Source organism: Dermacentor andersoni, chromosome 1 (genome assembly GCF_023375885.2).
Source record: "Dermacentor andersoni chromosome 1, qqDerAnde1_hic_scaffold, whole genome shotgun sequence".
In the NCBI taxonomy this organism is placed as follows: Eukaryota; Metazoa; Arthropoda; class Arachnida; order Ixodida; family Ixodidae; genus Dermacentor; species Dermacentor andersoni.
Window position 1 is genome coordinate 111,052,682 of NC_092814.1, and position 25,087 is coordinate 111,077,768.

Genomic DNA, 25,087 nt, shown 5'->3' on the forward strand with positions numbered 1-25,087 from the left:
TGGGAAGGGATGTGATAACAGAGTAGCGTGACTGAATTGGCTACCTTGTGCGCATGTCTTCTGGGTGTAAACCTATTGCACGTGTGCCGATAAGCAATGCACCGTGCCTACATAAACCCTTGTTTTTTGTGCAGTAAAGGAATCTTGCAAAAGCTGCTGCTGCGTCCACATCGGTTATTACACTATGTGAAGAGCTGGGAATTGGGGTCAGGAAAAGTCAGAGAAAGCCGCAGCTTATTAAGACGATTGAGAAGTGTGGGGCTCTTGAGGACGAAATTTCAGAAGCATTGGAAGAGATAGAGAAACGAGCTGAGAAATCTGAACAAAACGCTGTAGATGAAAGGGGGAGAGCTGAGAAAGTTGAACAACACGCTGCAGAAGAAAGCCATAGAGCTGATCAAAGGGAAGCTGCTGAAAGAAAGGAATGAGAGGAACGGAGAGGCTCATGAACTAAAGCTAAAAGAACTGGAAGTGCAGCGGGATCTGGGCATGCAATCTGCAAATAACATCTCAGTAAATGAAAGACGTTCAGGTGAAGCAGGAGTGAAAATAAGGGATCTCTTGCAATCGTACAAGGTAAACGATGACATGGGATTGTTTTTCGTTACTTTTGAACGAATCTGTGAGAAAAACGGGTTGGCACTAGAGAGCTTGCCACAACAGATTCTGACCATTCTTCCTGGCAAAGCAACCGAAATAATTGCAAGGCTAACGAGAGATGACACAGATGACTATCGGAAAGTAAAAGCTGCATTGCTAAGGAAATATCGGCCCTCAGTGGAGGCTTTCCGTCGTCATTTTCGGGAGACAGCTAGAACACCGGGCGAGTCTTTTAGAGATTTCACTTACAAGCTGAAAACCAATTTAATTGAGTGGCTAAAAAGGGAAGATGCGTTCAGTTGTCACAACAAGGTTGTTGAGGTAATCTGCATGGAGCAATTCAAATTTTCATCATGCAGTATGGCTGTAAAAAGGGCAACCGCTAATAACAAGACCAGCCTACCATGTTAACAGAAATTACAATGAAAACAAATATGCAAAGCAGAAAAAGGTGAAAGAAGAAGCCAATAAAGGGCTTATTGGTAAAGTATAACAATCAAAAGTGCAGCAGTATGAAAACAAGTACCCATCACAGTGTTTCAGTGGCTGTGGCATTGCACGGTTGAGCACTAGACCACAAGTTGGATCTAAGCTGTGGCAGCCATGTTCTGATGGGGTGGAATGTAAAAATGCTCCTTTTGGATGCACATTAAAGAACCCTAGGTGATCAAAATTAATCCAAAGCCCTCCACTACGGCGTTTCTCATAACCCACTGTGCAGTTTTGGGATCTTAAACCCCACAATTTAATTTAAAAGCAAGTATGATGGGCATATTAAAGAATTTTAGGCTTCCAAAACAACAATCCAAGAAAGTGGCAGTTTTGCCCCAAGGGTGAAGCAGTGACAGCGATAATAAGGTTTAGCATTGTGCTTGGACTCTCATTTGGGGCCTCCACTCTGGGTTTCAGCTGCAAGGATGTCCGCTCCACTGTCCCGCAATTTCTTTTCGAGTTTAACCGAGTGGCCCTACTAAATTTGCATCCTTTCCTTTCTTTGTGTAATTTTCAATTATTAATAAATTATTCTTCCTGATATTATTTGAACATACACTGTCAAACGCTTCTATAACGAAGTTCTGTGGACCTCCAAAATCCTTCATTATACAGGTCAGATCACTGTAACGTTTGTGCACTGTACACAAGTCAACCATCGCGGACACCTAAATTTCTTTGTTGTACAGGCAAATCTTTGTAGTAGTCTTCATTCTAGTGGTGTTCACAACACATGTGAAAAATAGGAATTCGGTCTGGACATAAATCAATCCTTCATCACGCAGGTCATTTCACTGTAGAGGCGTTCAACTGTAATTTCACCTTTTAATGTGATAGCATTAAGGACTTTGTGTCGCATAAAATCTGGTGTCGGTGCCTTGCGTCGGACGTCATTGTGCGAAAAATCATTACGAACCACAACCAGCCGCAGGCACCACGCAGGCCTTCCGCATGATGCTGAGGTGTTACTGAGCTAATTGAATTCCTCAAAGTAAGACACGTCAGGAAAATGGTAAAGTACAACCTAAACACAACCTACAGACATGACAGTGTCAGGGTGTAATTTGAATGTACCAGAAAACATAATTCTGTTACACGTAAACTCAGCCATACATACCTTTTCCAGCATTTCTATCATTCTAGAGCAGCGCGCTGCGCTCGGTTCCTCGCAACAACACCATCCAGATGGCGCTCACCTCCGTGCATTCATGGCCCTTGCAAGAGGCCGTGTTTCTACCAGAAAGCTCACCCACTTGCCTTGGTGCATAGTGTTGACCGCCAGCGTTTCCCGGTAAACATTGCGGTTAGATAAGCAGCAGTTGCCGGAAAGCGTGAGAAGCAATAAGGGATCTTTGAATGCTATCACATTCCACTCTTAAAGGCGAAGCTTAAGTGTCCTCCGAAATTTTAACAGCACTTACTCTATAGCAGTCCTGAAAGTTTATTTGTGTTTATAAATTAAAATAATCCACCCATTTCTTGGCCGATCTCCCATAGTGGGTACGCACTAACAACAACAACCCTTCGAATAGCGTTTATACGGGAGTGTGACATATTGGTGCAACACATGGCACGCTGGGTAAAGACAGCACTCTGGCAGCTACAAAACACCCTTGCACGCAGGAAATTCTTAAGGGTGTTCAATTCTGCGTGATGAGGCAAGCATCTGTGACCTATTGGTGAGAGTATTGGGCTTCTGTCCTAGAAGTCCTGTGTTCAAATCTGGCAGTTGCACAATTTTATTTTTGTTTATATATATATGCAACATTATGGCGACAGCAAAAATTCACCTGGAGTGTCCATATACTTGCTATCACAATAGAAAACTTAAATGTGTAATATATATAAAGAATAAGAGCGCCCATCATTAAAATTTCTTTAATTGCTTTTTTAGCAAGTATAAACATGATTTTATTAGTCGTAGTACTATATTGTTCCATGATGAAATGATAAAAAGAGAACTATCTGTTTGTCATAAATAGTCTGTACTTTTGGAAGAAAGTTATTAACTGAAGCAAATCATGTTAGTATTGACCAAATATTCTGTTGGAATTAATGCAATTGGAACTTCATTCTTGAGTAACCTGAACAAAAGTGTATACCAAGGTTGTAATTAGCTCATTGACTGTCAGAATGTTATTGTCATGAAGGAGTTGTTTGCTATTAGTATGGAAAAGGTTCAATGTAAGAAAGCTTATAGTTTGATTTTGTTAAGTTTGCAACAATATCAGGTTGAGCTGTATGTACTTCCCTAATACAATGTACCATAATTAATATAGGAATGAATAAAAGGGTAGTGGCTGTAAGTGTTGAGGGATTTAAAAAAGCACGAGCTTTGGTGATGGATATCCATACGCTTTTATATTTTATACTAGTGATGTCATCGTGATATGGCAGATTACAGTAAAGACATAGAAATGTGCAATGGTCATCAGGTGGAATCGAATGCGATCCAACTGGAATACTTGGAATATTACTTGGTTGTTTGTGGTGAGCTAAAGGCTACAAACTTTGTTGATTTTCGAGAGATTAATCTGTGATATTTTTTTAATGGCACCATTTTAATGTGTTTACCACATCATTGTGTAATTTAGTAACTAACTAAATAGGTATATATGGCTGCATCGTCTGCATATGCAAGATCGTGGGGTAACATGGTCATGTGTGCGCTAGGGTTGAGTGTGCAGCTCCTCCCCTAGCCAGGCTATGGCTGCACATGGCTGTCAGTGTGGCTGAGCGCATACACGACCCGCGGCTTTTGCTCGTCTGCACCTCTTTTTCACGCTGGCTGTTTGTTAAGATGGAACCACACCAACTCATCCAGCTTTCAGTTTTGATATTTTTGAGGTAATCTGCAGCGGGTGCAAAGATTGGACGAGCACAAGATGGCCGTGGCTTCATGTGCGCCGTGTTCCTGCGCAATTAGTGCTGGAGGTTGCATAATCTCGAGTTTTGGAGATGTGTTGAATCGTAGAGGAAAATGAAGCATGAATTTGCTTCCCTCTGCCTGCATTCTTCATAATTTCCCCTACTAGATTACAAAAGGCACACTTCTTTTTCAATCTTTCATGTTGCATTTACAATGGATAATATCCTGTAGCATTCAAGGCATTTGTTTGCAGAATTCCTTTTTTTTCACTTGTTTGGCACAGTCATCTGAGCAGAAGATACAAATGTTTTTATATTTTTATAGCAGTTCCAAAGCATGCCAACATTAACACCAGTGAAATAGCGAGACACATTTCCAAATGGTGTGTTACGCCTGCATCATTGGCAAGTGAGCAAGTTTATTTAACAGCTTAAAAAAACTATTATTTTTACAAAGAAAAACAAATCATAATGAGACTCACTAGAGTGGGATAGACCTTGTTTAGCTTATGCAGTATACTTTACAAAATCACAGGACTTAAATACAAAATCCAAAATAATACTGCCAACACATTGTATGCACATTGGTTTTTGGACTGGTTGTCTGAAATATTTGCCATAATGATCAGCAGCGTGAAGGCACTCCATATTAGCATAATGTCTGCAACTAAGAGGGTCCTGCCACCCTGGTATTTGGCCATGTGGGCTTGTAGTTTAGGGAAGTTACGTGCTGTGGCACTTGGAAGCCTGTACGTTGCATGTATAGCATAAAGCTGCAACCCCAACAACACACCGTTACACACAGGCATTCTTGTTCAAATACAGTAGACTCTGCTTAAACGAAACTCGACGGAACAGAAGCTATTGTTTCATTTATCCGAAGTTTCTTTATAGGGACCCTGAAACAATTTTGTACAAACGTACTGAGTCAGGGTAGGTCCTTCTAATCATTAAGTTACACATTTAAACACTCCATGTAAGGCGTGTAATTTCTCAAGCTCTTCCGGCACACAGCAAATGTTGTCTGCTTGAGTTACGTGCTCTGTGTTGACAAAAGCTGCATGGTGATAAGTGTTGGTCTCAAGGTTTCTGTTCACAAGGACCATGAATCACCTTTGTTCCACTGTGGGCTGGAAACATAGCAATTGGTGACATGTCAAGCTGTACGTCCGTCTGTCATCGTGATTTGTACTCGAATAACCTTGGGCATGCCAGTCTGCTTTTACTCTCTCTTCATCGGTGCTCTGTGCATGTGTCACTCCTCCTCCGCTGATGCTCCTTCCGTCGTTGAACCAGCAACAGGTGTGGATTCTTATGGCGATTGTTTCACCCCTGGTGCACCGTCTTCTCTTCCAAAAAAAATGAGAAAACTTACTTTCGGAACATCCCTCATATCTATGTCTTCGTCGATTGAATCATAGTCTTCACCATGAACTTCACCAATAATATTTTCAATTGTTTCCTCAAAGCAGGTAACAAGGACATCATCTGAGGTCCCTTATTCATGGCTGTATGAACCAAGCAGTACTAGTGGCAGCCCGACTACAAGATCCTACGTACTCTGTAGTACTGCTCTTCCTCCTTAAGTATCATTACTTGCCTAGTGAAGTCCTCTTAATGAAAACACCATGGTAACTTCACCTTTAATCTTGTATTAACTTTCCCGTAACTGCCTGATGAATTGAATTTTCCTATTTATGGCATCACCATATGACGTGCTCGTTGAACTTTTTCTGTTCCATAAACCAATGAGGTAGGCGATAGTTTCCGCTAAAGTTTCGTTTAACCTAAGTTCACAAAAAGATGGTTTCCGTTTAACCCAAGTTTGTCAAACATTTACTTTCTTTAGCAAAACTGCTTCAGTTCAGTTTTAATAAGCACTGTTACATCACCTTCCCTGCAAAGCCTCTCATTTTTAAACTGAGCAAGCACATGATGGATGAAATGTACTCTCTCTGCCACATCAGCTGTGCAACCATGTGCCTGTAATAACTTTGATATGAGGGTCATGGTTCAACATTTCCTGCATTTTTCTTGTTTAGAAATGCTATGTGCATTAAGCTGTACCATGTCATTACCCACTGCAGGTGGCAGTCTGCTTGTTTGACACATTTGTTCTGCAACTCATCCTATGGCAATGCTTTGATATGGGACGACTGCTTTGTTGTTTTCAAACTGCTCCCTTGCGGCAGTGTCAAAGTTAACCCTGGTTCAACACAAAAATAAAATTAGAACAACTGCTTAAAGGTCAGGCCTCTTGTTGCAGCAAAATGTTTAACTTAAAAACTTGAGTTAAGACAGCAAGAGGGCTCACAACCTGCATCAATTTGTTCATCAGCTGGAAACAAAGTTTGCAAAATCTTCAGCGGTTCCAGGGCATGCCAAACAAACAAATTTTGCATTGCAATCTATAGGAAACAATGGATTTTTAAGCTAAGAAACTAATAGACCCTGAGGACGAAGCCAGCAATCAAACCTAATTATTCACAGAATTTTGGAGTGTCTGAACTAAACAAACTAAATTGAATAAAAATAATGTTGGGACACTTTTAAAGACAAGTTTGGGGTGAAAGGTGAGCCTATGGCTCAACTTGGAAAGCAGCCAGGTTAACATCCCACTATCATATACAATTGTTCCTGGTTTGCCAATCCACAATCTACCACTCTGGCAGCCCTTATAGCCTAGCTCTGGGATGTCAAACACTATAAATAAACTTATCTTAGCCTCAAGCTATGGGCTTCAAGGAGGCTTAAGCTACTTCTCCATGTGCAATAATATAGTGCCTTTTTGAACAAACAAACAAAATTTACTGACAGATTTGAATCCTATCATGGAAACAAGCACTTTACTGGAGTAAATCTTGCTGCAGTGGCTTTTTAATGTGCGTGCGCAGTAGTAGGACTATTTAAAGAATCACTTCCTGGAATTTTTCACGTGGTGGATACTTTTTCTGTGCAAGAGCATGGCTTTTCGATAACTTTGCCTGTAATATAGCCAACACTCATTTCTTTATATCAATGTCCAGAATGGCCAAAGTTCTTCTTATGTGGCCTTAAAAACGAACGTTTGATGAACATTTTGTGGGAATGCCAAGCATTGGCCTTCCTGAGGTAGTAGGCCCTCCAGGGACTCTCTCCCCGTGGTGCAGACGACAAGGCCTTCAAATCATAGCGCATATCGAACAGTAAGCTCAACATCACTTTAGCAGGAGCAACAAGAGCTCGGAATTACCAAATGGAAAATGTTGATTCAAAAACCAAGCTGATGAACCCTATGCATTTCAGAAAATGAAGCTAGATGAAATGTCGGCAGCAGCAACATCAAACATACAAGAATTTTAGATTAAATTATGGGGTTTTACATGCCAAAACCATGATGAAGAGTGTTAGTGCTCTGCACAGTGAGAGTTTCAGTCATGCAAGTTGTTTTCTGCTCTTTTGGGGAGCCTCAGTAATTTTCGCTTCATCCTGTGTCCCATTTCTCACTGTCAGCTTTGCTTAACTTCTTAGTGCTAGTTCTTGGCAGCTCGTGCGCTGTAACAGCTGCCTTGCAAGCACAGTGTAAGAATATTACGAGAGGTATGCGAATGGCACCTGTCCCAGCATACTGGTTTTGCGTACGCTTCAAATAGTTTCCGCAAGATGGCGCACTCATGTTGGAACCATCAACGAACAAGACATGAGCCCCGAACGGTAGAGACCAATGAGAGCAGCCCCTGCAGTGACGTGCCTGCAGGAAACTGGCATTATGTGAACCGTTATGCGGTACCATGCGCGCTTGTTTGGTTTGGTCTCGTTCTTGCTTGTTTCGATTGTCATAGAAATCGGTGAACAGGTTAATAATTAATACCGCAGGAAACCATGCAAAAGCAACACACTTATACCAGCACAACACACAGAAGTACTCGCAACTACGTGCGACGAACACGAACAATGATGCGATGTTGCTTCACCCTTTAAAATGAGCTGGCGGCCCCTAACATATAGCGCCGCCCCTCGGAGGATGGCCGAAACACATGCAAGTTGTTGATAAGCTCTCAGCACAGCAAGGTGCTGCCATTCGCACACCTCTTATAATATTCTTACACCATGCTTGCAAGTCATAGGCGCTTTTAACACTCGCACTTTAACATCTTTATTTTGTCAAAAATTACAGCTTCGGATTTCTCAATATTTCCATGTAGTACAAAAAATATGTCCTGCTGGAATAGGTGGCTTGAGTGTCGCTCTTCGAAAGGGAAGCTCACAGGTGCAATACCAATAGAAACGTTTTCTTGATGACCTGAAAAAATGATCATCATTACCAAGGAGCTACTACAGATATGACAACAGCCTAAAGCAAACAGATACAACATTGCAAGTACACCTAGACAGTTACTACTCAGGTAGCTACTCTTACCTCCACTGCCACAAGGGCAATGGCAGCTCAGTGCCCATAATACAGTGTCATTGAACAATGTCCATGAAAGTCGGCAATGAATCAAAAACATGCGAAGTGGCCTGCAAAAACTGCTGCATTTCTACGACAAATAAAAAATATTCTGTTTGCCTCAACACATCTGTACAATTCAGCAAAAAGGAAATGCCTTACTTCAAAAGCCAGTAAACAGAATGAATGCCAAAAGCTTTGCTCTCAAATAACTCTTAGAATTCCATTACATTTCATGAACACTTAGACACAAATATGCATTATGGATACTAGTCTATAACCAATCGTTGTGTAAAAATCAAGCAAACTTGATTATTTAAAGGGCCCTAAAACAACTTTCTCTAAAATCTTAGCAGCTCGTGGATAGAGAGTGACACCGTTAAGAAAACATATTCCCAAAATAATTTTCAAGAACCTAATATGAATAGAGTCATTAGAAGTGCAAAGTTTACTTTTTTGATTCCCCCTCACTTTATCCAATCCCTCGGTCGGGGTTGTAGAAAGATCAATTCTCTGCCTATGACAACTGTTTCCTTTCTTTCCATGGTGCGCTTATGGTGACCTTTCAAGATGTGCTTCTGACCAAGGTGCCCAAGAGTGACAAAAATGTGGAGACAGTGTTTCCTAGTAATTGCTAAATGTGTGGAAGGGTGTGCATGTGCACACAATTCATGATCAAAAATTACTGCCCAATAGCTGCCACATGATTTCAACTGTCAGCCTGCAAGTAGTTCTAAATATGGCAAAAAAATGGCAGCTATCTTCAAATTCTACTTGCTAACTCCACGCATCCAAGCGATGGTTCAGGACACCTTTAACAACGATGTTCCACACAAAAATTCCAATATCCTGTTTAGTTGTAGACAGGCCAGCTTAAAGGGTCTGTGAAATGGTTCGGACAAATTTTGTACATGTGTAGGGTACAGCTTCAGTAAAGCAGTCGCACAACAATTTATGTGAAGCATCTCGTATTAAGAGGCCTACGGGTGATTACAAGTTACCTTCCTTTATAGCCATGCTTTTTCTCCTCAACTTGTTTGCCGAATGATCGGGGCTAAGCTCCACCTTCACTGGCTCTGCATCATGATGGGACGTCATGTTGTCTACTTCCGGTTGTCTTGGGGCCAGCGCGTGAAGCCTCTCCAACCTCTCCGCCAGCCACCTGCCAGTCGATCCCAAGCGAGAGCTATCGAAGCAGCATGCGCTGCAAGCAGAGTGTGTCCAGTATTCCAGTAACCACAGACAAGCCGGGCGTTGCGATGGATGGGTGCAGGCGTAAACTGAAGCCCCTCCATACTACTATTGCTGTAATGAAGGAGCTATAGCATATATGTACATGATCGGCCTGCACAGTCCAGCTACCTGGTGGTGTAGAGCTTAACCAGCCAAACAAAGAGCTAATATTGCTGTAATAACCAGGGGCCCTATAACTATTCCAATCTGTATATATTTCGATCTCCTGATGTCAAATTTACGTAACCAACGACGCAAGCATCGGGCAATAACCCACATAGTTGTTTGAAAAACCCAATCAAATGCACTCCTTGTTTATAGGAGGTCACTTTTTTGCTTTCAAAGTGAATAGCATTGCCTACATTGAGTAGGTTTTCTTATCGAATTAGCTAGCAAGAGGTGAGGGTTTCGATGGGGCAGAGCCAGCACAGTGAAAGTAGATAACCGGATGAAGAGAGTGGTGCCGGCTTTTGTGTTTGGTCCGTTTCCCTTTACTTAGCTTGCGGTGGCTGGTCGAAAATTGCGGTGGCTAGTCGAAAATTGCGGCGGCATGCAACTGAAGGTTAAAAATGTCGCTAGAATGAATCCTCAGCAAACAAAAGTTGGCAAAGTGATGTTGTGTACGTGCCGAAAGGTCTCGATAATGTTATACTGCCACGCGAAATCTTTTATTACATGCAAATAAATCCATGCTCCCTGGTCGCTCCGAGTAGCTAGTGCCAGAGCAATCGATGAGCAGCCATATTCTATTCCTTTTGGAACGGGGCAGTCTCCAGCTATTCAGAAAAAAATTAAGTTTTGTTTGGCACATTAATGCATCTTTAAACGCGTACCTGTCACTTTGACACGGTGAGTTCTCGCGGTTTTGTGATGTAGCTTGACAGACAGGTGCAGTGGGCACAGCCCGAAAACATTTGATCAATGGCAGAGTATTATGCTGAAAAAGGCATCGAATTATTTTTCTTTCGTTCGGTCTAATCATGCATAATCAATGTGCACACATCACATCAGATGGGGCAGTTTTTGCGGTTTTCGTGATGTCACGTGAGAGACTAGCAAAATGGGGGTGGCCCGAAAATTTTTTGACCAGTTATTGAGGGCTAATCACAGAATTGGAATAGAAAAGTTTGGAATAGCTTTACGTTATGGTGCCCCAAGTGTAAATCATTTTAAACATTTAGAAAAACATTGTGTTCATGATTACACTCCTGCCAAAAATTAACACCAGCAGTAAAGTAGAACACACTTGGTTACTGCTATATTCTATGTTTGGTTGGGCCCTATGCCACCAGGTGGCTGCACCATGCAGGCTGTTCACATTTGCACCACTGCTCATCTAAATAAACGCTACGCCTCCTAAACAAATATGGAACTAGTTTGGGTCCTGGCCCACTTCTCAGTTGAGGACAACGAATGTGCTCATCAATAGGCCTGAGCACTGAACTCCCGAGCCGCCGAGGAGGAGGCAAGGGGATGGCAACCCATCACCAGTCACACAGATATAATCAAGTATTACAGGGATGGTAGGAAGACATTCCCACACCCCCACCACTCCTTGACCAGAGCCGAACAAACAATATACAGGCAAATCCAGGCAGGATCCTTTTCCCACCCCTGCCTCCAGAACAGAATATACACAGAAAGGTACGACAACACATGTCCTCACTGCAATGCACTAGGCACCCTCCAGAATGTCATAGGAGAGTGCACTTTCTCCGAAGACCACCCCCCACCTAGACCCATAACTAACCCTTCACTATCCCAACCCTTTACGAGCAATGCGAGATCTTGCTATCCAGCCCCGTCCTGGAAGACCAGCTCCGACTGATCCACAGGAGCCAGGTGGCCCTGGAAGCATATGGAACCCGTGAAGAGGGAGCCACCCCATGAGGCGCCTAACGCGCTCCATTTGATTATGGATCAATAAAATTGTTTCTCTTTCTCTCAAAAGACTCCCAGGCCCAGTCCACTTACGCTTGCGTTTACCCGAATACTAGACACGCAAAACACTATTGTAGTATCTAGTAACCCCTCGACGTGAAGCGACGGCCACGAACGCGTAAATGCTGGTGCTGATCGAATGCCGACAACCAGCACTGCAGCCACTCCGGTCACATGTTTGCCTCGCAGAGGGACACAATGTCGCAGCTTGACATGTCGCCAATCTCTACATTTGTAGCCCACAATGCAAAGTGAACCATGGTGCTCACGAAAAAACAGATCAGGACCAAGTTGACTGTGCAGCTCGCGTCAACTTGGAGCGTGTTGTAACACAAGCAGATGACACTTGCTGTGTGTCAGAAAGGCTTGAGTGCAGTGATAAGTTGTCCTTGTGCATCCTCTTTCTGTTACTTTCTTTCACATAGAAACAAATTAACTAACATCCCAACTATTACGAACATTTGTTCACCACAAGGTTGGAAAAATTATTGATGACGTGCCCTGGGTAGCCATTCAGATAGCGTGTCTTGCTAGCGTCATATGGTCACCTTGCATCACTTGGTCAGGAGCAGCTGAAAACTCGGGGGAGTGGCATATGGTAACTGACCACCAGGGGGTGCACGATGTGCAATAAAAAGCAGAGCACATGATCTGTGCAGTCAATGTGCCTACGCCCCTCACAGCGGCTACTGTGTCTTCATTGCCGTGCGCTATGGAAGTGGGTCCGGTCACCACAACTGGCGACGAGGGAAAATGCTTCAAGTAAACGACACCGGTGACGGTGACGCAAGAACAAGCATGCCGGTCATTGGAAAGATAGACGAGTTCAACGCAGACACTGCAGACTGGACTGAGCACCAAGAGCTGGTGGAACTATTCCCGACGGTAAACGACGTGCCAGACAGTAAGAAGACGGCCGTATTTCAAACGTGTTGCGGGGCCGCGACGTACTCCTTACTGCGAGGCCTACTGGCCCCTGAGAAACCTGCCACGGCGAACTTAGCAGCAATTTTTGAGGCTCTCAACAACCACTTTGCGCCAAAGGTGTCGGAAATGGTAGCAAGTTTCAAGTTCTTCTCACGACACAGGCGGGACACGGAGAGGCGGTGAGCAAGTACTTCGCGTTGTTAAGGCGACTGGCCGACGACTGCAAATTCGGGCCATTCCGAGACTGCATGCTACGAGACCAAATCGTCATTGGCATTGATGACGTGCCAATGCAAATGGAATTACTGGAAACAGCAGAGTTAAACCTGGAAACCACAATGAGTACGGTAAGGGCCATCGAGGCTGCTCGCAAGGATTCCCGTACGCTAAGCGCTCACCCCACGCCACAATTGGAGTCAGTCCAATTGACAGTCGAAACTACCATGGTGGCAACAAACGTAGTGTAACCTGGGCGTCGCAAACGCGGGTGTTTCCACTGTGGCGGTACCCATCAAGCGCGCCAGTGCGAACACGTCAACTCAGTTGGCTACAAATGCGGGCCGCAAGGGCATCTGGCAAGAGCTTGCAAAAGTGATAGCGAGTTAGGAAACAGACAGGCGCGGCGCGCAGATTCGAGGCGCGTGAACACCATGGATGAAGTGCTTGGGGCACCCGGAGCGAGTGAAACGCTGGCAGCATACAACCTTCAGGCACTTCGCTGCTGGGCCGGCACCTATGCGCAATGCGGTTATCATTAACGGCGTTCCACTAGAGATGGAACTTGATATGGGCGCCAGTGTCTCAACCATAAGTGAAACAAAGTTCACGCAACTGTTCCCATCGGCTGCCTTGGAACGATCCGACGTACAGCTGAGGAGTTTTTGCAGAGACACACGACCAGTCGTCGGGAAGTTTGCGGCTGCTGTAAAGCTTGGGGAGGAGGAGAGACGGCTACTTCTGTTTGTGATAAAGGGACAGTGCCCAGCATTGTTTGGTAGAAGTTGGATGAAGGAATTCCAGTTGGGAATCAGCAAGCCGGAATCTATTTTGTCTGTGTCATCTGCAGAAGAAGCTGTGGACCATTTTCGAGAGGTGTTTTCAGATGGTTTAGGCACGTTCCGTGGGGTTAAGGCTCGCATCTTGGTGCCGCCAGACGCCAAACCCAGATTATTTCAAAGCAAAAGGCATCCACCGGGGCTTAAAGACAAGTTTGAGGAATTGTTGCAGAGACTGCTCCACCAAGGCAGGGTCCAACCAGTGAAGACTGCCAGATGGGCAGCACCTGTCGTTGCAGTGCTAAAACAAGATGGGCAGCTGTGCATATGCGGCGATTTCAAGCTGACTGTTCATCCCATAGCACTTGTGGAAATCTATCCTGTGCCACGCATAGAGGAATTGTTCGCAAAGCTCCAGGGAGGAGTAAGGTTCACATAGTTAGACCTAAAGGACGCCTACCAGCAGATCGAGCTGGTAGAACAGTCACAAGAGTTCGTCACTATCAATACCCCGAAGGGCTTGTTTCAATACACGAGGCTGCCATTTGGGGTTGCTTCCGCCCCAGCCATATATCAATGCGAAATGGAAAACCTCCTGTAAGGTCTTGATCATGGCAGTTTACTTCGATGACATCTTGGTAACAGGCGCCAATAACGATGAATATTGGGCAAACGTCTGCAAGGTACTAGAGTGATTGCAAGAGGTGGGCTTGAAGCCGAAACTTGCAAAATGCAAGTTCTTGTTACCTGAGGTCCAGTGCTTGGGCCACATAATAAGTGCTGCCGGGCTACATCCAGATCCCGCCAAGACTGAAGCAGTAGGGAATGCTCCCAAACCTCGAGATGTGAAAGAGTTGCAAAGCTATTTGGGTTTGGTGAACTTCTATAGAAAGTTTCTCCCCAACCTGTCAGATGTACTGCAGCCATTGAACGGCTTGCTTACCACTGGAACAAAATGGCGCTGGATGGCAGTTGAGCAATGTGCATTTGTGAAAAGCAAAGAGCTGCTCTCATCTGCTTATGTCTTGGCCCATTATGACCTCTCAAAACCCACGGTGTTGATCACTGATGCTTCCCCTCATGGCCTGGGGGCAGTCCTGGCACAGAGAGAGCCTACTGGAGAAGAGCGACTGATATCCTTTGCATCAAGAAGCCTCACACCCGCTAAAAAGGATTACAGTCAACTGGACAAAGAGGCACTTAGTCTTGTGTTTGGTGTCGCAAAGTTCAGGCAGTATCGCTGGGGACGGAAATTTGAAGTGGCTACCGCCGACAAACTCTTGTTGGGCCTGTTAGGTGCTGGAAGGCCTACTCTGGAAACATGCTCGCCAAGGCTTCTTCACTGGGCGTTGCTGCTGGCAGGGTACAGCTACAGTTTGAGCTATAGGCCTGGAGGCCTGATAGCCCATGCAGATGGGTTGAGCAGACTCCCCTTGCCAACAACTGAATACTCTCCAGGGGCACCTGCGGAGGTATTCATGCTTGAAGGCGTCTATCCCCGTGTCCTTTCATAAAAGGTGGTTGCCGAAGCCACTGCAAGAGATCCAGTGTTAAGAGTGCTACAGGATTTATGGTCTGGTCATGTTCAAGAATTGACATCAGAGGGGGGGCCATACGTGTCCCAGTTCAATGAGTTGAGTGTGCATCAGAACTGTGTGCTCTGGGGAAACCGTGTTGTGGTACCCTCCAGCCTCAGAGGGGAAGTCCTCAAGTTACACGAGAGCCACCCTGGGGTCACAAAAATGAAAGGCATCGCCCAAAGTCATGTGTGGTGGCTATCGTTAGACAGCGACATCATAACCACGGTTCAAGAGTGCTTCGCCTGCCAACAACAACAGAGACCATTGAGATTAGTGCCTATGATGCCGTGGCCGTTCCCAAACAGGGCCTGGTCTAGGATTCACAGGACTATGCAGGATCTTACCGGAATTCCTTTTTTTTTTTATTGCAATTGATGCATTCTCCAAATGGATTGAAGTTTTTCCCGTTTCATCACCTTCAGCGGAATGTACAATTGCGTGCATGCGGATCATGTTTGCGAATCAGGGCCTCCCAGACATGGTGGTATCGGACAATAGACCCGCATTCGTGAGTGAAGCGTACGAGACATACTTGAAGAAGAGCAGCGTGAGGAGGATGCTAGTACTGCCCTATCACCCTGCTTCGAATGGTGCGGCGGAAAGAGCCGTTCAAACTATGAAAGTAAAATTACAGAAAGTTGGCCCAGGGGACCTTCGTGCACAAATTGCACGAATACTGTTATCATACAGGTTGACACCCCACGAGGTCACCGGGTGTTGCCCATCTGAATTGTTGATGGGATGAAGGCTCAGGACTGCATTGGATCTGCTGCGGCCAGACCTAAGGAAAACAGTCCTCCAGAAACAACTCGCTTAGAAGATGGAGTACGATCAAAGAATGAAACTGAGGGTGCCAGCACAACCAGGAGACAGAGTATTCAGCAGGAATTTTCGGCCAGGTCCGAGCTGGATTCCCGCTGTAGTCGCCAGGCAACACAATTCACAGGTGGAGCTACAATTGGATGATGGGCGGCAATGGACCCGGCATCTCGACCATGTAAGGCCACAGTCGATGCCCGACTAGCACAACCATCAGTGCTCCAGCCCTTCTACCGCACGCTCGGAACCACATTTGACTTTATCCTCGGAGACCGGAGGTACAACTGACAGTGGTTTACCCGAAGGAGCGACAAGCTTGGAGGGTCAACTACTACTATCAGGCGAGCCCTATCAACTGGAGGCCAGCAACACCATAACATCAACACGTGCCGATTGCTCCCAGCCTTCTTCCACACCTCGGCTTCATCAAAGCACTAGTGAATGCAGTCCAGCGCTTCGGTTTTCTCCTTGAACTGTAACTGCTTATATGCTGTTAAGCTGTTATGTTAAGGGGGGAGGAAGTGTGGTAACTGACCACCAGGGGGTGCACAATGTACAATAAAAAGCAGAGCATGACCTTTGTGGTTAGTGTGCCTACGCCCCTCACAGCGGCTACTGTCTTCATTGCCGTGCAATTGGTAGCGATGTACATTTTTAAAACCTTGTAACTACAGGCTTTACACAGAGCACTTAAATGCATCACTTAATGATCAGAAGGGCCAACCCTAACAACTCAATACATCTGTACAAAATCATTTCAGGGTCCCTTTAGAAATGAATGAGCGTATAGAATTTTAAAGGGCATTAAGTAGTAACAGCACATCAAGTAATCACAAAGATGACACTTACAGAAACAAAAGATACCCATTTAGTAATAAAAGGTTTTATACTATCTATAAAGTGTCTTATTTTGCTCAAACGATGACTGATTCAGAATGTTATTCCAGTGGTATTTATTATAAAAACTACAAAAAAGATCTACATTTTCCATGTATACATCCGAAATAACATTATTAGCAATAAAAAAAATCACCTTTATTCTAAATTATTTGCCAGTCTCAGGACACGGAGTTCCTGAAGTTTCGAGTGGTACTCTTTAATCATTGACTCAACCCTCGGAGACCAGATCTTCTCAAATTGTTCAAGTAATGCCTCCTTTTGCTTCAGTTTTCTTTGAGCCTCCAGAAGTTGATGTAAAAAATCATTTCTGCAAAATAATGAGACACTGTTAGCATTCAACGTCACAATATGCTAGAAGGCAGGGTGCAGTCTTGTACAATACTCAGCTGAATAAGCTCCAGATTATCACATTTACATGTAGGGCGTTCAAATTAGGCCTAAGCACCTATTCCAAAACAGTGATCTACACTGGTGAAAAATGTGATGCCTCAGACTGGAGCCAACGTTTCTACAGGGGGACTTGTCATTGTCAGGGCGCAACAACTGCTTTTCTTGGCAGAATTTTTGTACATCTCTCCCACCCTAAAGGGGAGGAGGAGAGTAAGTGGATCTGCAGAGTAAGGTGAGAGATGTCAAAATGTAAAAAAAGACAGGGGGAGGGGGGAGGTGCAGTGCTGCAGGTTTTCTTCCAAGTAGTCGGGATGATATAAATCAAAAAGAACATTCACGTGTAAGTAGCCATTTTCAATTGGGGATTGAAATACACACTATGGTTTGGCAATGCCTTTATATGCAAAGGTATATTTTCTATTTATGTCAACTCTACTTCTTGAAAGAACCAGCGTCACAACCCCTCTCTCCCACTTCCTTTCGAACATTTCAACTTTTCTCACTTTACGCAGCTGCTTATTCTTAAGGAAGAGTAATTAAATATAGGGTGTCCCAGCAAATGTTAGCCAAGCTGTTCAACGGAGAAAAGAGAATAAAAAAACATGGTGCAAAATACGATTTTAGAACCTATGGTGTTGGTCATCAGACCTGTGACCGCTGAACATTGTAGGTCTTATAATTCTATCATGCACAGTGTTTTTAAAGCGCCATATTGCGCACTCTCGAATGGCCTCTTTAGGGTAAGCGAGATGCTTTTTTCCCATATGTTTACTTTCGTTGATTAGCTTGGCTAGAAGCGTAGACTGTAGGGCCAGTTGGTGTACCATGTAGAGTTGTTGAGCGAGAATACGAGTGGGAAGAAACGGAGTGGACAGGACAGACGCTCTCGCTTGGCTAGCGTTAGCTGGGATGCACGGCACAAGTACTGCCAAGATAACCAGCTGTTGCCCTGACAGAACCCTTGTTGAAATGCTGGCTCCAGCATCGGGCATCCATCTTACCTGTGAACCTCTGTCTTGTTTGTATTCCAAAAAAAAGGACATTTTCTGTATCAGAGGCACATCCGCTAATTGGCCTGTGGCACACATGATAGTTATACATAGAATGCATATTAATCAAAGGCGATACCATAAAGCAGAGCTACAATCCTTATGAGCTTGTACGAGTGTTTTCAGCAGAGGTATACAAACACAAGGTACTATTGCCACACCCATCAACATTCTCATTCCATCTGTCTATATGCTTAACTTTGTTTTCACCAATCCATCTGGCACACTTATTCCAAAGTACCAACTTCCAGTCCGACGCAGATGAAGTCAAATGCTGTCCTAGTCGCCTTATATGCAGATTGTAGCAACTTGGGAGATCGCCACCTTCTTGAATGTCGCCAAATCCTCTCTTTTTGGGTGAGAACAGTTTACAGCCAATTATCATCTGAGACATAGAGAAATAAGCGCTACCAGTGGTCAGACACCATTCAGAATGGCAGTCGAGTTTCTCTAGAAGTTGGAGGTCATAATGGGTGAGAACACCGAAAGGGGCCTTTGCCAGGGATTTTCAAGTGGCAGAGTCAACAGCAAAACTTTTTGTGCATGATGTCATTACTCACTACTCCTAAACAATGGATTTGCTAGCTCCCGCAGGGCCTTGGGTCATGGGCACAGGGCCCATGACCCAAGAGGCTGTGAACATCTGCAGCCACATCACCCTCAATGTAGCATCCCGAGTACTCAACATAAACCTGCTATGCTGATACATATGTGTAGCATCACTGAGAGGAAGACTAACAAGTAGTCACACAATATTAGAAACTCACTAAACACTGCAATTGCAGAAGCACTGCTCAAAACTGACACACAATATGAGATCTGAACACGTAGCTGCTATGAGGTTGAATTCAGTAAGTGAGTGCGAAGATGGTTTTATTCAACAGCCTCAGAAAACAGCAATGACAGAAATATTGCTGCCATTCTTGAAGTTGTCATTATGTCCTCAAATACCTGGTGCACTCGGCAATTTACTTATATATTCACATTGAATGAATGTCACTATAAAACTTACACCACAATGCCAACACAACATTTAATAATTTGAAAAATGTGTACTTGTAAATATAGGTTATGAAATAAGTTTTGTAATTTAATAATGATTGTTACATGCACCAAGAGCAAAACATCACTCACTCACATTCAGTGACTGACATAAATCAACATCCCAAATATTGCTGCCAAATAACAGTGAATGAACGAATTTCCAGCAGTAAGTTAAGTGAAATTCCACGATGCAGGTACACATATGTGTGTGAATGAGCAGGCAAACATGCATGCACACCTGCCTTGCTGGCGAAATAGTGTAAGGAGTTCACAGCATTTTTTTTTTATTCAAGCAGGGCTGCCTCAAAGGGCGCCAAACTACCCTGCGCTCGAAAATTTGTTCCATAGTGGCAGCTGTGTCCTAGTTTACAATAAATATATCGCTGAAATAATGTTTGACGTGGTGCAGTAATAGCAAAGTTACAGCCATCTGACGATTGACTATGTGGCTGCAGCTGTTTCTCGCTCCCCTTCGCTACCTTTCCACTGGCACTCTCTCACCTACTTACATCAACGGGTCATATCAACACAACATAAAGGATCCTCTTTCGTCCGCATCTCATTGCCCTCCGCTTGACCCTGACTGAATGGAAGCTTCACAAAAGGTTCAGTGGCGCACAATGGGTGAGCCCCCTCCCTTCTCGAGCACACAGTCGGCTCTCATCATGTTGGCACTGTTGCCCCTCGTCAACCAACCAATCGACAGCATTTATCCTTGTGACGCCGCCTGGAGCACCACCCTATTGACATAATAATGTGAGAAGTAGGCACTGGAAAGGCCAGAAGAGGAGCACGAGGTTGTTTTTTTCATTTCTGGTGTCCCCATGGCACTGCCGCATTTGCCAAAAATGATAGTCACGACATCCTGTAGATGATATGCGTTTATTTGAAACGAGTAAAAAAATGAGAGGTGGTTAAGGGGACCTTTAAGGCATGGTACAAACATTACATAAGTGGATGTGACCCCTTTCATGTTGGAACTTCAGTAACGTACTGTACGTCTTTCAAGCCATAGAACTAGTTGAGATTGTTCAAGGTGCCCTGAATACTCAGCACTTAAGTGTAATTGTGCTTTAGTCTCACTGAAATGTGGCTACCACAAACAGCAAACCTGCAACATGTTGTGTAGTACTGCTATAAAGTTCATCACCAAAGATATCTTCAAAGGTACTCACTGCATCTCAGGGATGACGATCTGCATGCCCCTGCCTGTTTTATGGTCATCTCCAAATGTGAAATAATATTCCATTTCAAACAGTTCTCTAAAAATGTAATAGAAAACTTTAGTTGTAAATAGATGAAATGCATGGGTACTATGTGCACTGTTCTTGAAGAATCATTTTCAGACCAACAAGTGCACAATGTCATGTTCTCACACCTACACACCATACAGTCAACTCTTCAAGGGGACACCAAAGCGGCAATACATCCAGTATAAATAATATTTCCTTGAATTTATCTTATGCAAATTTGCTGATGCAGTAGGCAGACATCCATGTAAAAAAATATAACCTGCAGGCCTTCATACCATATTTCAGCTTTACTAAATAGTCAAATACAAGCTGGGGTTCCATTTAATAGTGCACTACATTGTACACTACTTCATGAAAAAGAGCAGGCCAGCCAGCCGTTGCTGGCAATTAATAGCTGACTTTTAATATTGTTGTGGTAGGATGTACGTTCAACTAGATTTCAGTGGGATCTACAAGTTATAAATGGCCCCAAAATCAAAACATCAAGTCTAGCCAGATTGGTATAATGTACTTTTCAAGGTTGACTAACACAAAATTCTTGTGCCTCACTCTTTTTGCTTTATTATGTTGTTGTTGATTCTGTAGTAGCAGTATGAAAGCCTCAAATTTTTGAGTATGTAAGCAAATAGCGAATTATTTAATTTTAATGTGACCAGTTCGAAACGTGAAGAAAAGGGGTTAGCAGAGGGGCCCGATTTTTATTAGTCATATCATAAGAAGCCAACAAATACTGACACCAAGGACAACATAGGGGATATCACTTGTGCTTAATAAATGAAATAAAGAAACGACAAATTAATGGAAATTAAAGTGGATGAAAAAACAACTTGCCGCAGGTGGGAACCAAACCCACAACCTTCGCATTTCGTACGTTCGGACGCATTTCGGACATTTGGACACAAAGGACGTTCCATGTCCGCCGCCAAGGTCTGTGAGTGGTGGCGCTGGCTAACACTCCCAGGGTTCTACTAGGGCACATAAATACCCCAGAAAGTGGATGGGGAAACAGCGCCGCGGTAGCTCAATGGGTAGAGCATCGCACGCGAAATGCGAAGGTTGTGGATTCGGTTCCCACCTGCGGCGTTGTCTTTTCATCCACTTTAATTTCCATTAATTTATCGTTTCCTTATTTCATTTATTAAGCACAAGTAATTTCGCCTATGTTGTCCTTGGTGTCAGTGTTTGTTGGCTTCTTATGATATGACAATTCAAAACGTGTGCTACACACAACCCTGAAGTAGGTACCAGAAGACATCACAATTATCTGTGTTGGTGGTCGCATAGTATCACAAACCATTCATGTGCATGCCAGTTAGGCCAGTGCCATATATAAAGGCTACACCATGACCATGTTGCTGAATGCCGGTGCACATTGAGCTTCCTCCTGCCTCGCACTGTGCATCTTGACATTCCACACAATATAAGCCCAGATTAGATCACTTCTCCGAGAATGTGGGGCATCCCCCTTACCTTGCCCACCTCTCATCTTGTCAAATGAGGCAGCTTTAACAGTGCAGATGGCACTGCACTGCAAAAACGCACGCACAAATGCACACACGCACAGGCATACCTGTATAAAGGGCCCCTCACCAGGCCACATAGCAAATTTTGGCTATAAGTTGCAAGCTGTTATGTGCCTTCTAAGGAGTGTTCTACCTCAATAGTTTTTCAAATTAGTTCTTTAATAGCAGAGACAAAAATATTTGAAGTGCCGCGAACCCATAATTTCAGGAGGCGAGCGTTACCGCCAGCATGGACACTCTCTCCACTTGCCCCGTCTAGCCTCTGCATGCGAAATTCCTTCCCTGTGTTTTCCCATACCGGAGCCAGAGGATCGCAGGATGGGCACCGCCTTCATTTTTTTTTTTTCTCTCACTCACGTTTTTGCTGAGGAGCGCACTTCCAGTGATGGTCTCACGCGCGAGCTGTTGTGTTTATCTCGTTTCGCGCAGCAGACAATTTTGTGCACTTTACACTAGAACACCCGATTAGCAGTACAAGTCAGTGCCACAATCACACACACTGAGGCACATGTGAGAGAATGAAAGAGCATGATCGTGGCGCTGGAACACAGTATAAAATGACATGTTTTGTTCTCTGTGCACGCGACTGCATAACGTGGCAACAAGCAGATGAAACGGGAGTACATCTCTCTTGCTACGGTATGAAGTAAAATAGACATGTCGACATTCGGTTTGTAGGCTTTATTACTTCTCTAAACTTTAATTCATCTATTGAAGCAACAGATTAAACAAATAACTGATCTTGCCTTGAATATTTCTAGAGGTCACGTGTCACTGCAAGTTATGTCGCAGCACTTCCATATATTGTAGGTGCACTTGTGCGATTGACGTCGACTGAGCGCAGTGCCCGCGAGAAGGGCAAACGGCATTTGGTATGAAATTTAGGCTCTTTTTGTGGCGTGTAGGGATGTAATACTTAGCAGACACGATAATTGGCGTGCACTGTATGCACTGCACTTGTCAGCTCAAAATGGCCAGACCTGGTGAAGGGTCCTATAAGAACACTGTGGCGTAGGCCTCCATCTAAATAGTTGAGGTTGTTCAAAGTGCCTCGAAACTGCCGCACTTAAGCGTCATTGTGGTTTAGTTCCACTGCAATGTGGCTAACATAAACAGCAAACCTGCAAAATGCCTTAGCTAATTGCTTTCACAGGGGGCATGCAATACTGCGTATGTGGCATGTGTACATGCAACTGTGTGCACTGAATATCTGCAGAAAACACATTGGTACACAATTGCTATATTATTATTTGCTTTAGAAACAGCAAAAGCAAAACACTCTGATAGACAACTGTTTGCAGAAATAATTCCAACATTTATGTCAGAAGTGTGTCACATGAATGTACAGAGAAAAATGAAGTGCAGTAATCCACATGCTACAGGAGGCATGCCTATGACTTGTCATTCAGCAAACACTTCATAATCAACATGAAGGACCACAGCAATCAGTTACTCTTTTATGACCAGAAGAGCCTCAAACTAGTCTCTTATTTATAAAGCATGCTACAACTATTTATCTGATGTAATAGTTTACACCATGGGTAAAAATATTTCCCACATTGTATCAACAGTTGCAAGAGGCTAGGTCATAAACTGTGAGGAAAGATATGTAAAGTTTAATGATACCTGGACATTTTCAGTCTATTTATGGCACAGAAAGTTAACTTTACTAGCCTGCTGAAATTATATTCCCTCACATTACTTACGCAAAGTAGATGTACATGTCGATAGCCTTCTCCAGCTTGCAGAAAAGTAAGTGCTCTGCTCCATCCAGCTCAGGCAATGACAAACTTCTTGTATTGAATGCTTTTAACACCTGAAAGGGCAGCTTATGCAAGTATAACTGATACCAGGGTTGTACAAATTCCATTGCATGTGAATATAATGAAGGATACCACTACTGAAAATAATTTATTTAGTTGTGCCGCGTTTATTTTGCAAGAACAACATCAAAAATTTCTGTACTGATCACAAACAATTAACAACACACCAGTGCATTGATGTAAGCAGTATTAGTCATTGTATGCTTACCTCCGGGGCCACTAACTAGTATACTGAGGCAAATGGCCCACTGAATAGGTGGCAAGAAAGCTGCATTAGAGCCTCTCAATGATTAATAATAATGCACTCACATGTTCCTGATAATAGGCCCAAGGTCTGCATGCTTCAACATAAGCACATTTTCTCCAAAAGTAAATTATTCCATTTCACATGGCAAAGGAACAAATACAATTATGGGCCTTCTAATGGCTTCACAAGGCATCCACTGTCTTCAGTTGTACATCCGTTTCTTAATATTACCAGATGCCATGCTATAAGCACGGCCAAGAAGCTTTACTGTTAACCAAACACCAGAAACACCATAAATGCTTTGAACAAAGCATTCAGTTTTTGCAGATGGAAATTTTCACTTAATAGGGGAGAAAGAATGATAATTTAGCAATTTTCCTACAGCATTGGTACTGCTTCTGCGTATAGACAGTTTCACTCGCGCAATAGCTGCAGTGAGAGCTCGCCCCCAAGAAACTTCCGGTCACGGGCCTTATCAGTCTAATGCACCAGAACACAAAGCACGTTTTTAAGTTGTTTTACTGGCAGAAAGTTCTCAGATAAAAGACATCCACATTAGCCTCAAGACAAATACATAAATTTCGTGTAACTTAGGGCAACATTCACTTGTAAAATTGTTCTTATGTACAGAGGGAAAGTGTTGAAAATCTGCTACTTAAATTTTAATGCACTCTTGCTAGTCAATATCGCAGCCAATGCCTTTCTTGCTCGCTAAATTTAGCGGGCTAAGTCAATGAACAAAACCGGAAACCGTCCAGGGCCTATGTTTATGAACAGTGAAAGGGTCTATAGTAAAGTGGGTGCAGCTCTTATACAAACAGCCCGTGGTTGCCATCTTAACACATAATTATTAATAAAAGACCGACACATGACCATAATACATTCCTTTCCTTTTTTTTTTCTACAATTCTGCACGTGGTAATGTTTATGAACATGTGCATTAAGTACATTAATTTGGATTTTTTACACAGCAC

At 43.7% G+C, this 25,087-nt stretch overlaps 1 protein-coding gene across 2 annotated transcripts in view; it reads right to left on the bottom strand.

Annotated features, from left to right (window-relative positions):
• Positions 1-8,070: 8,070 nt before the first annotated feature.
• LOC126545621 (uncharacterized) overlaps positions 8,071-25,087 on the bottom strand; it is a 32,709-nt gene continuing 15,692 nt past the window's right edge. For both annotated transcript variants that reach the window (XM_050193548.3, XM_055061895.2), the window contains 4 exons: positions 23,750-23,859; positions 20,443-20,529; positions 16,918-17,091; positions 8,071-8,242 (listed from right to left, as the gene is read on the bottom strand). In XM_050193548.3, coding sequence (XP_050049505.2) covers positions 16,920-17,091; positions 20,443-20,529; positions 23,750-23,859 — 369 coding nt within the window. In that variant the 3' untranslated portion in view covers positions 8,071-8,242; positions 16,918-16,919. The remainder of the gene's footprint in view (positions 8,243-16,917; positions 17,092-20,442; positions 20,530-23,749; positions 23,860-25,087) is intronic.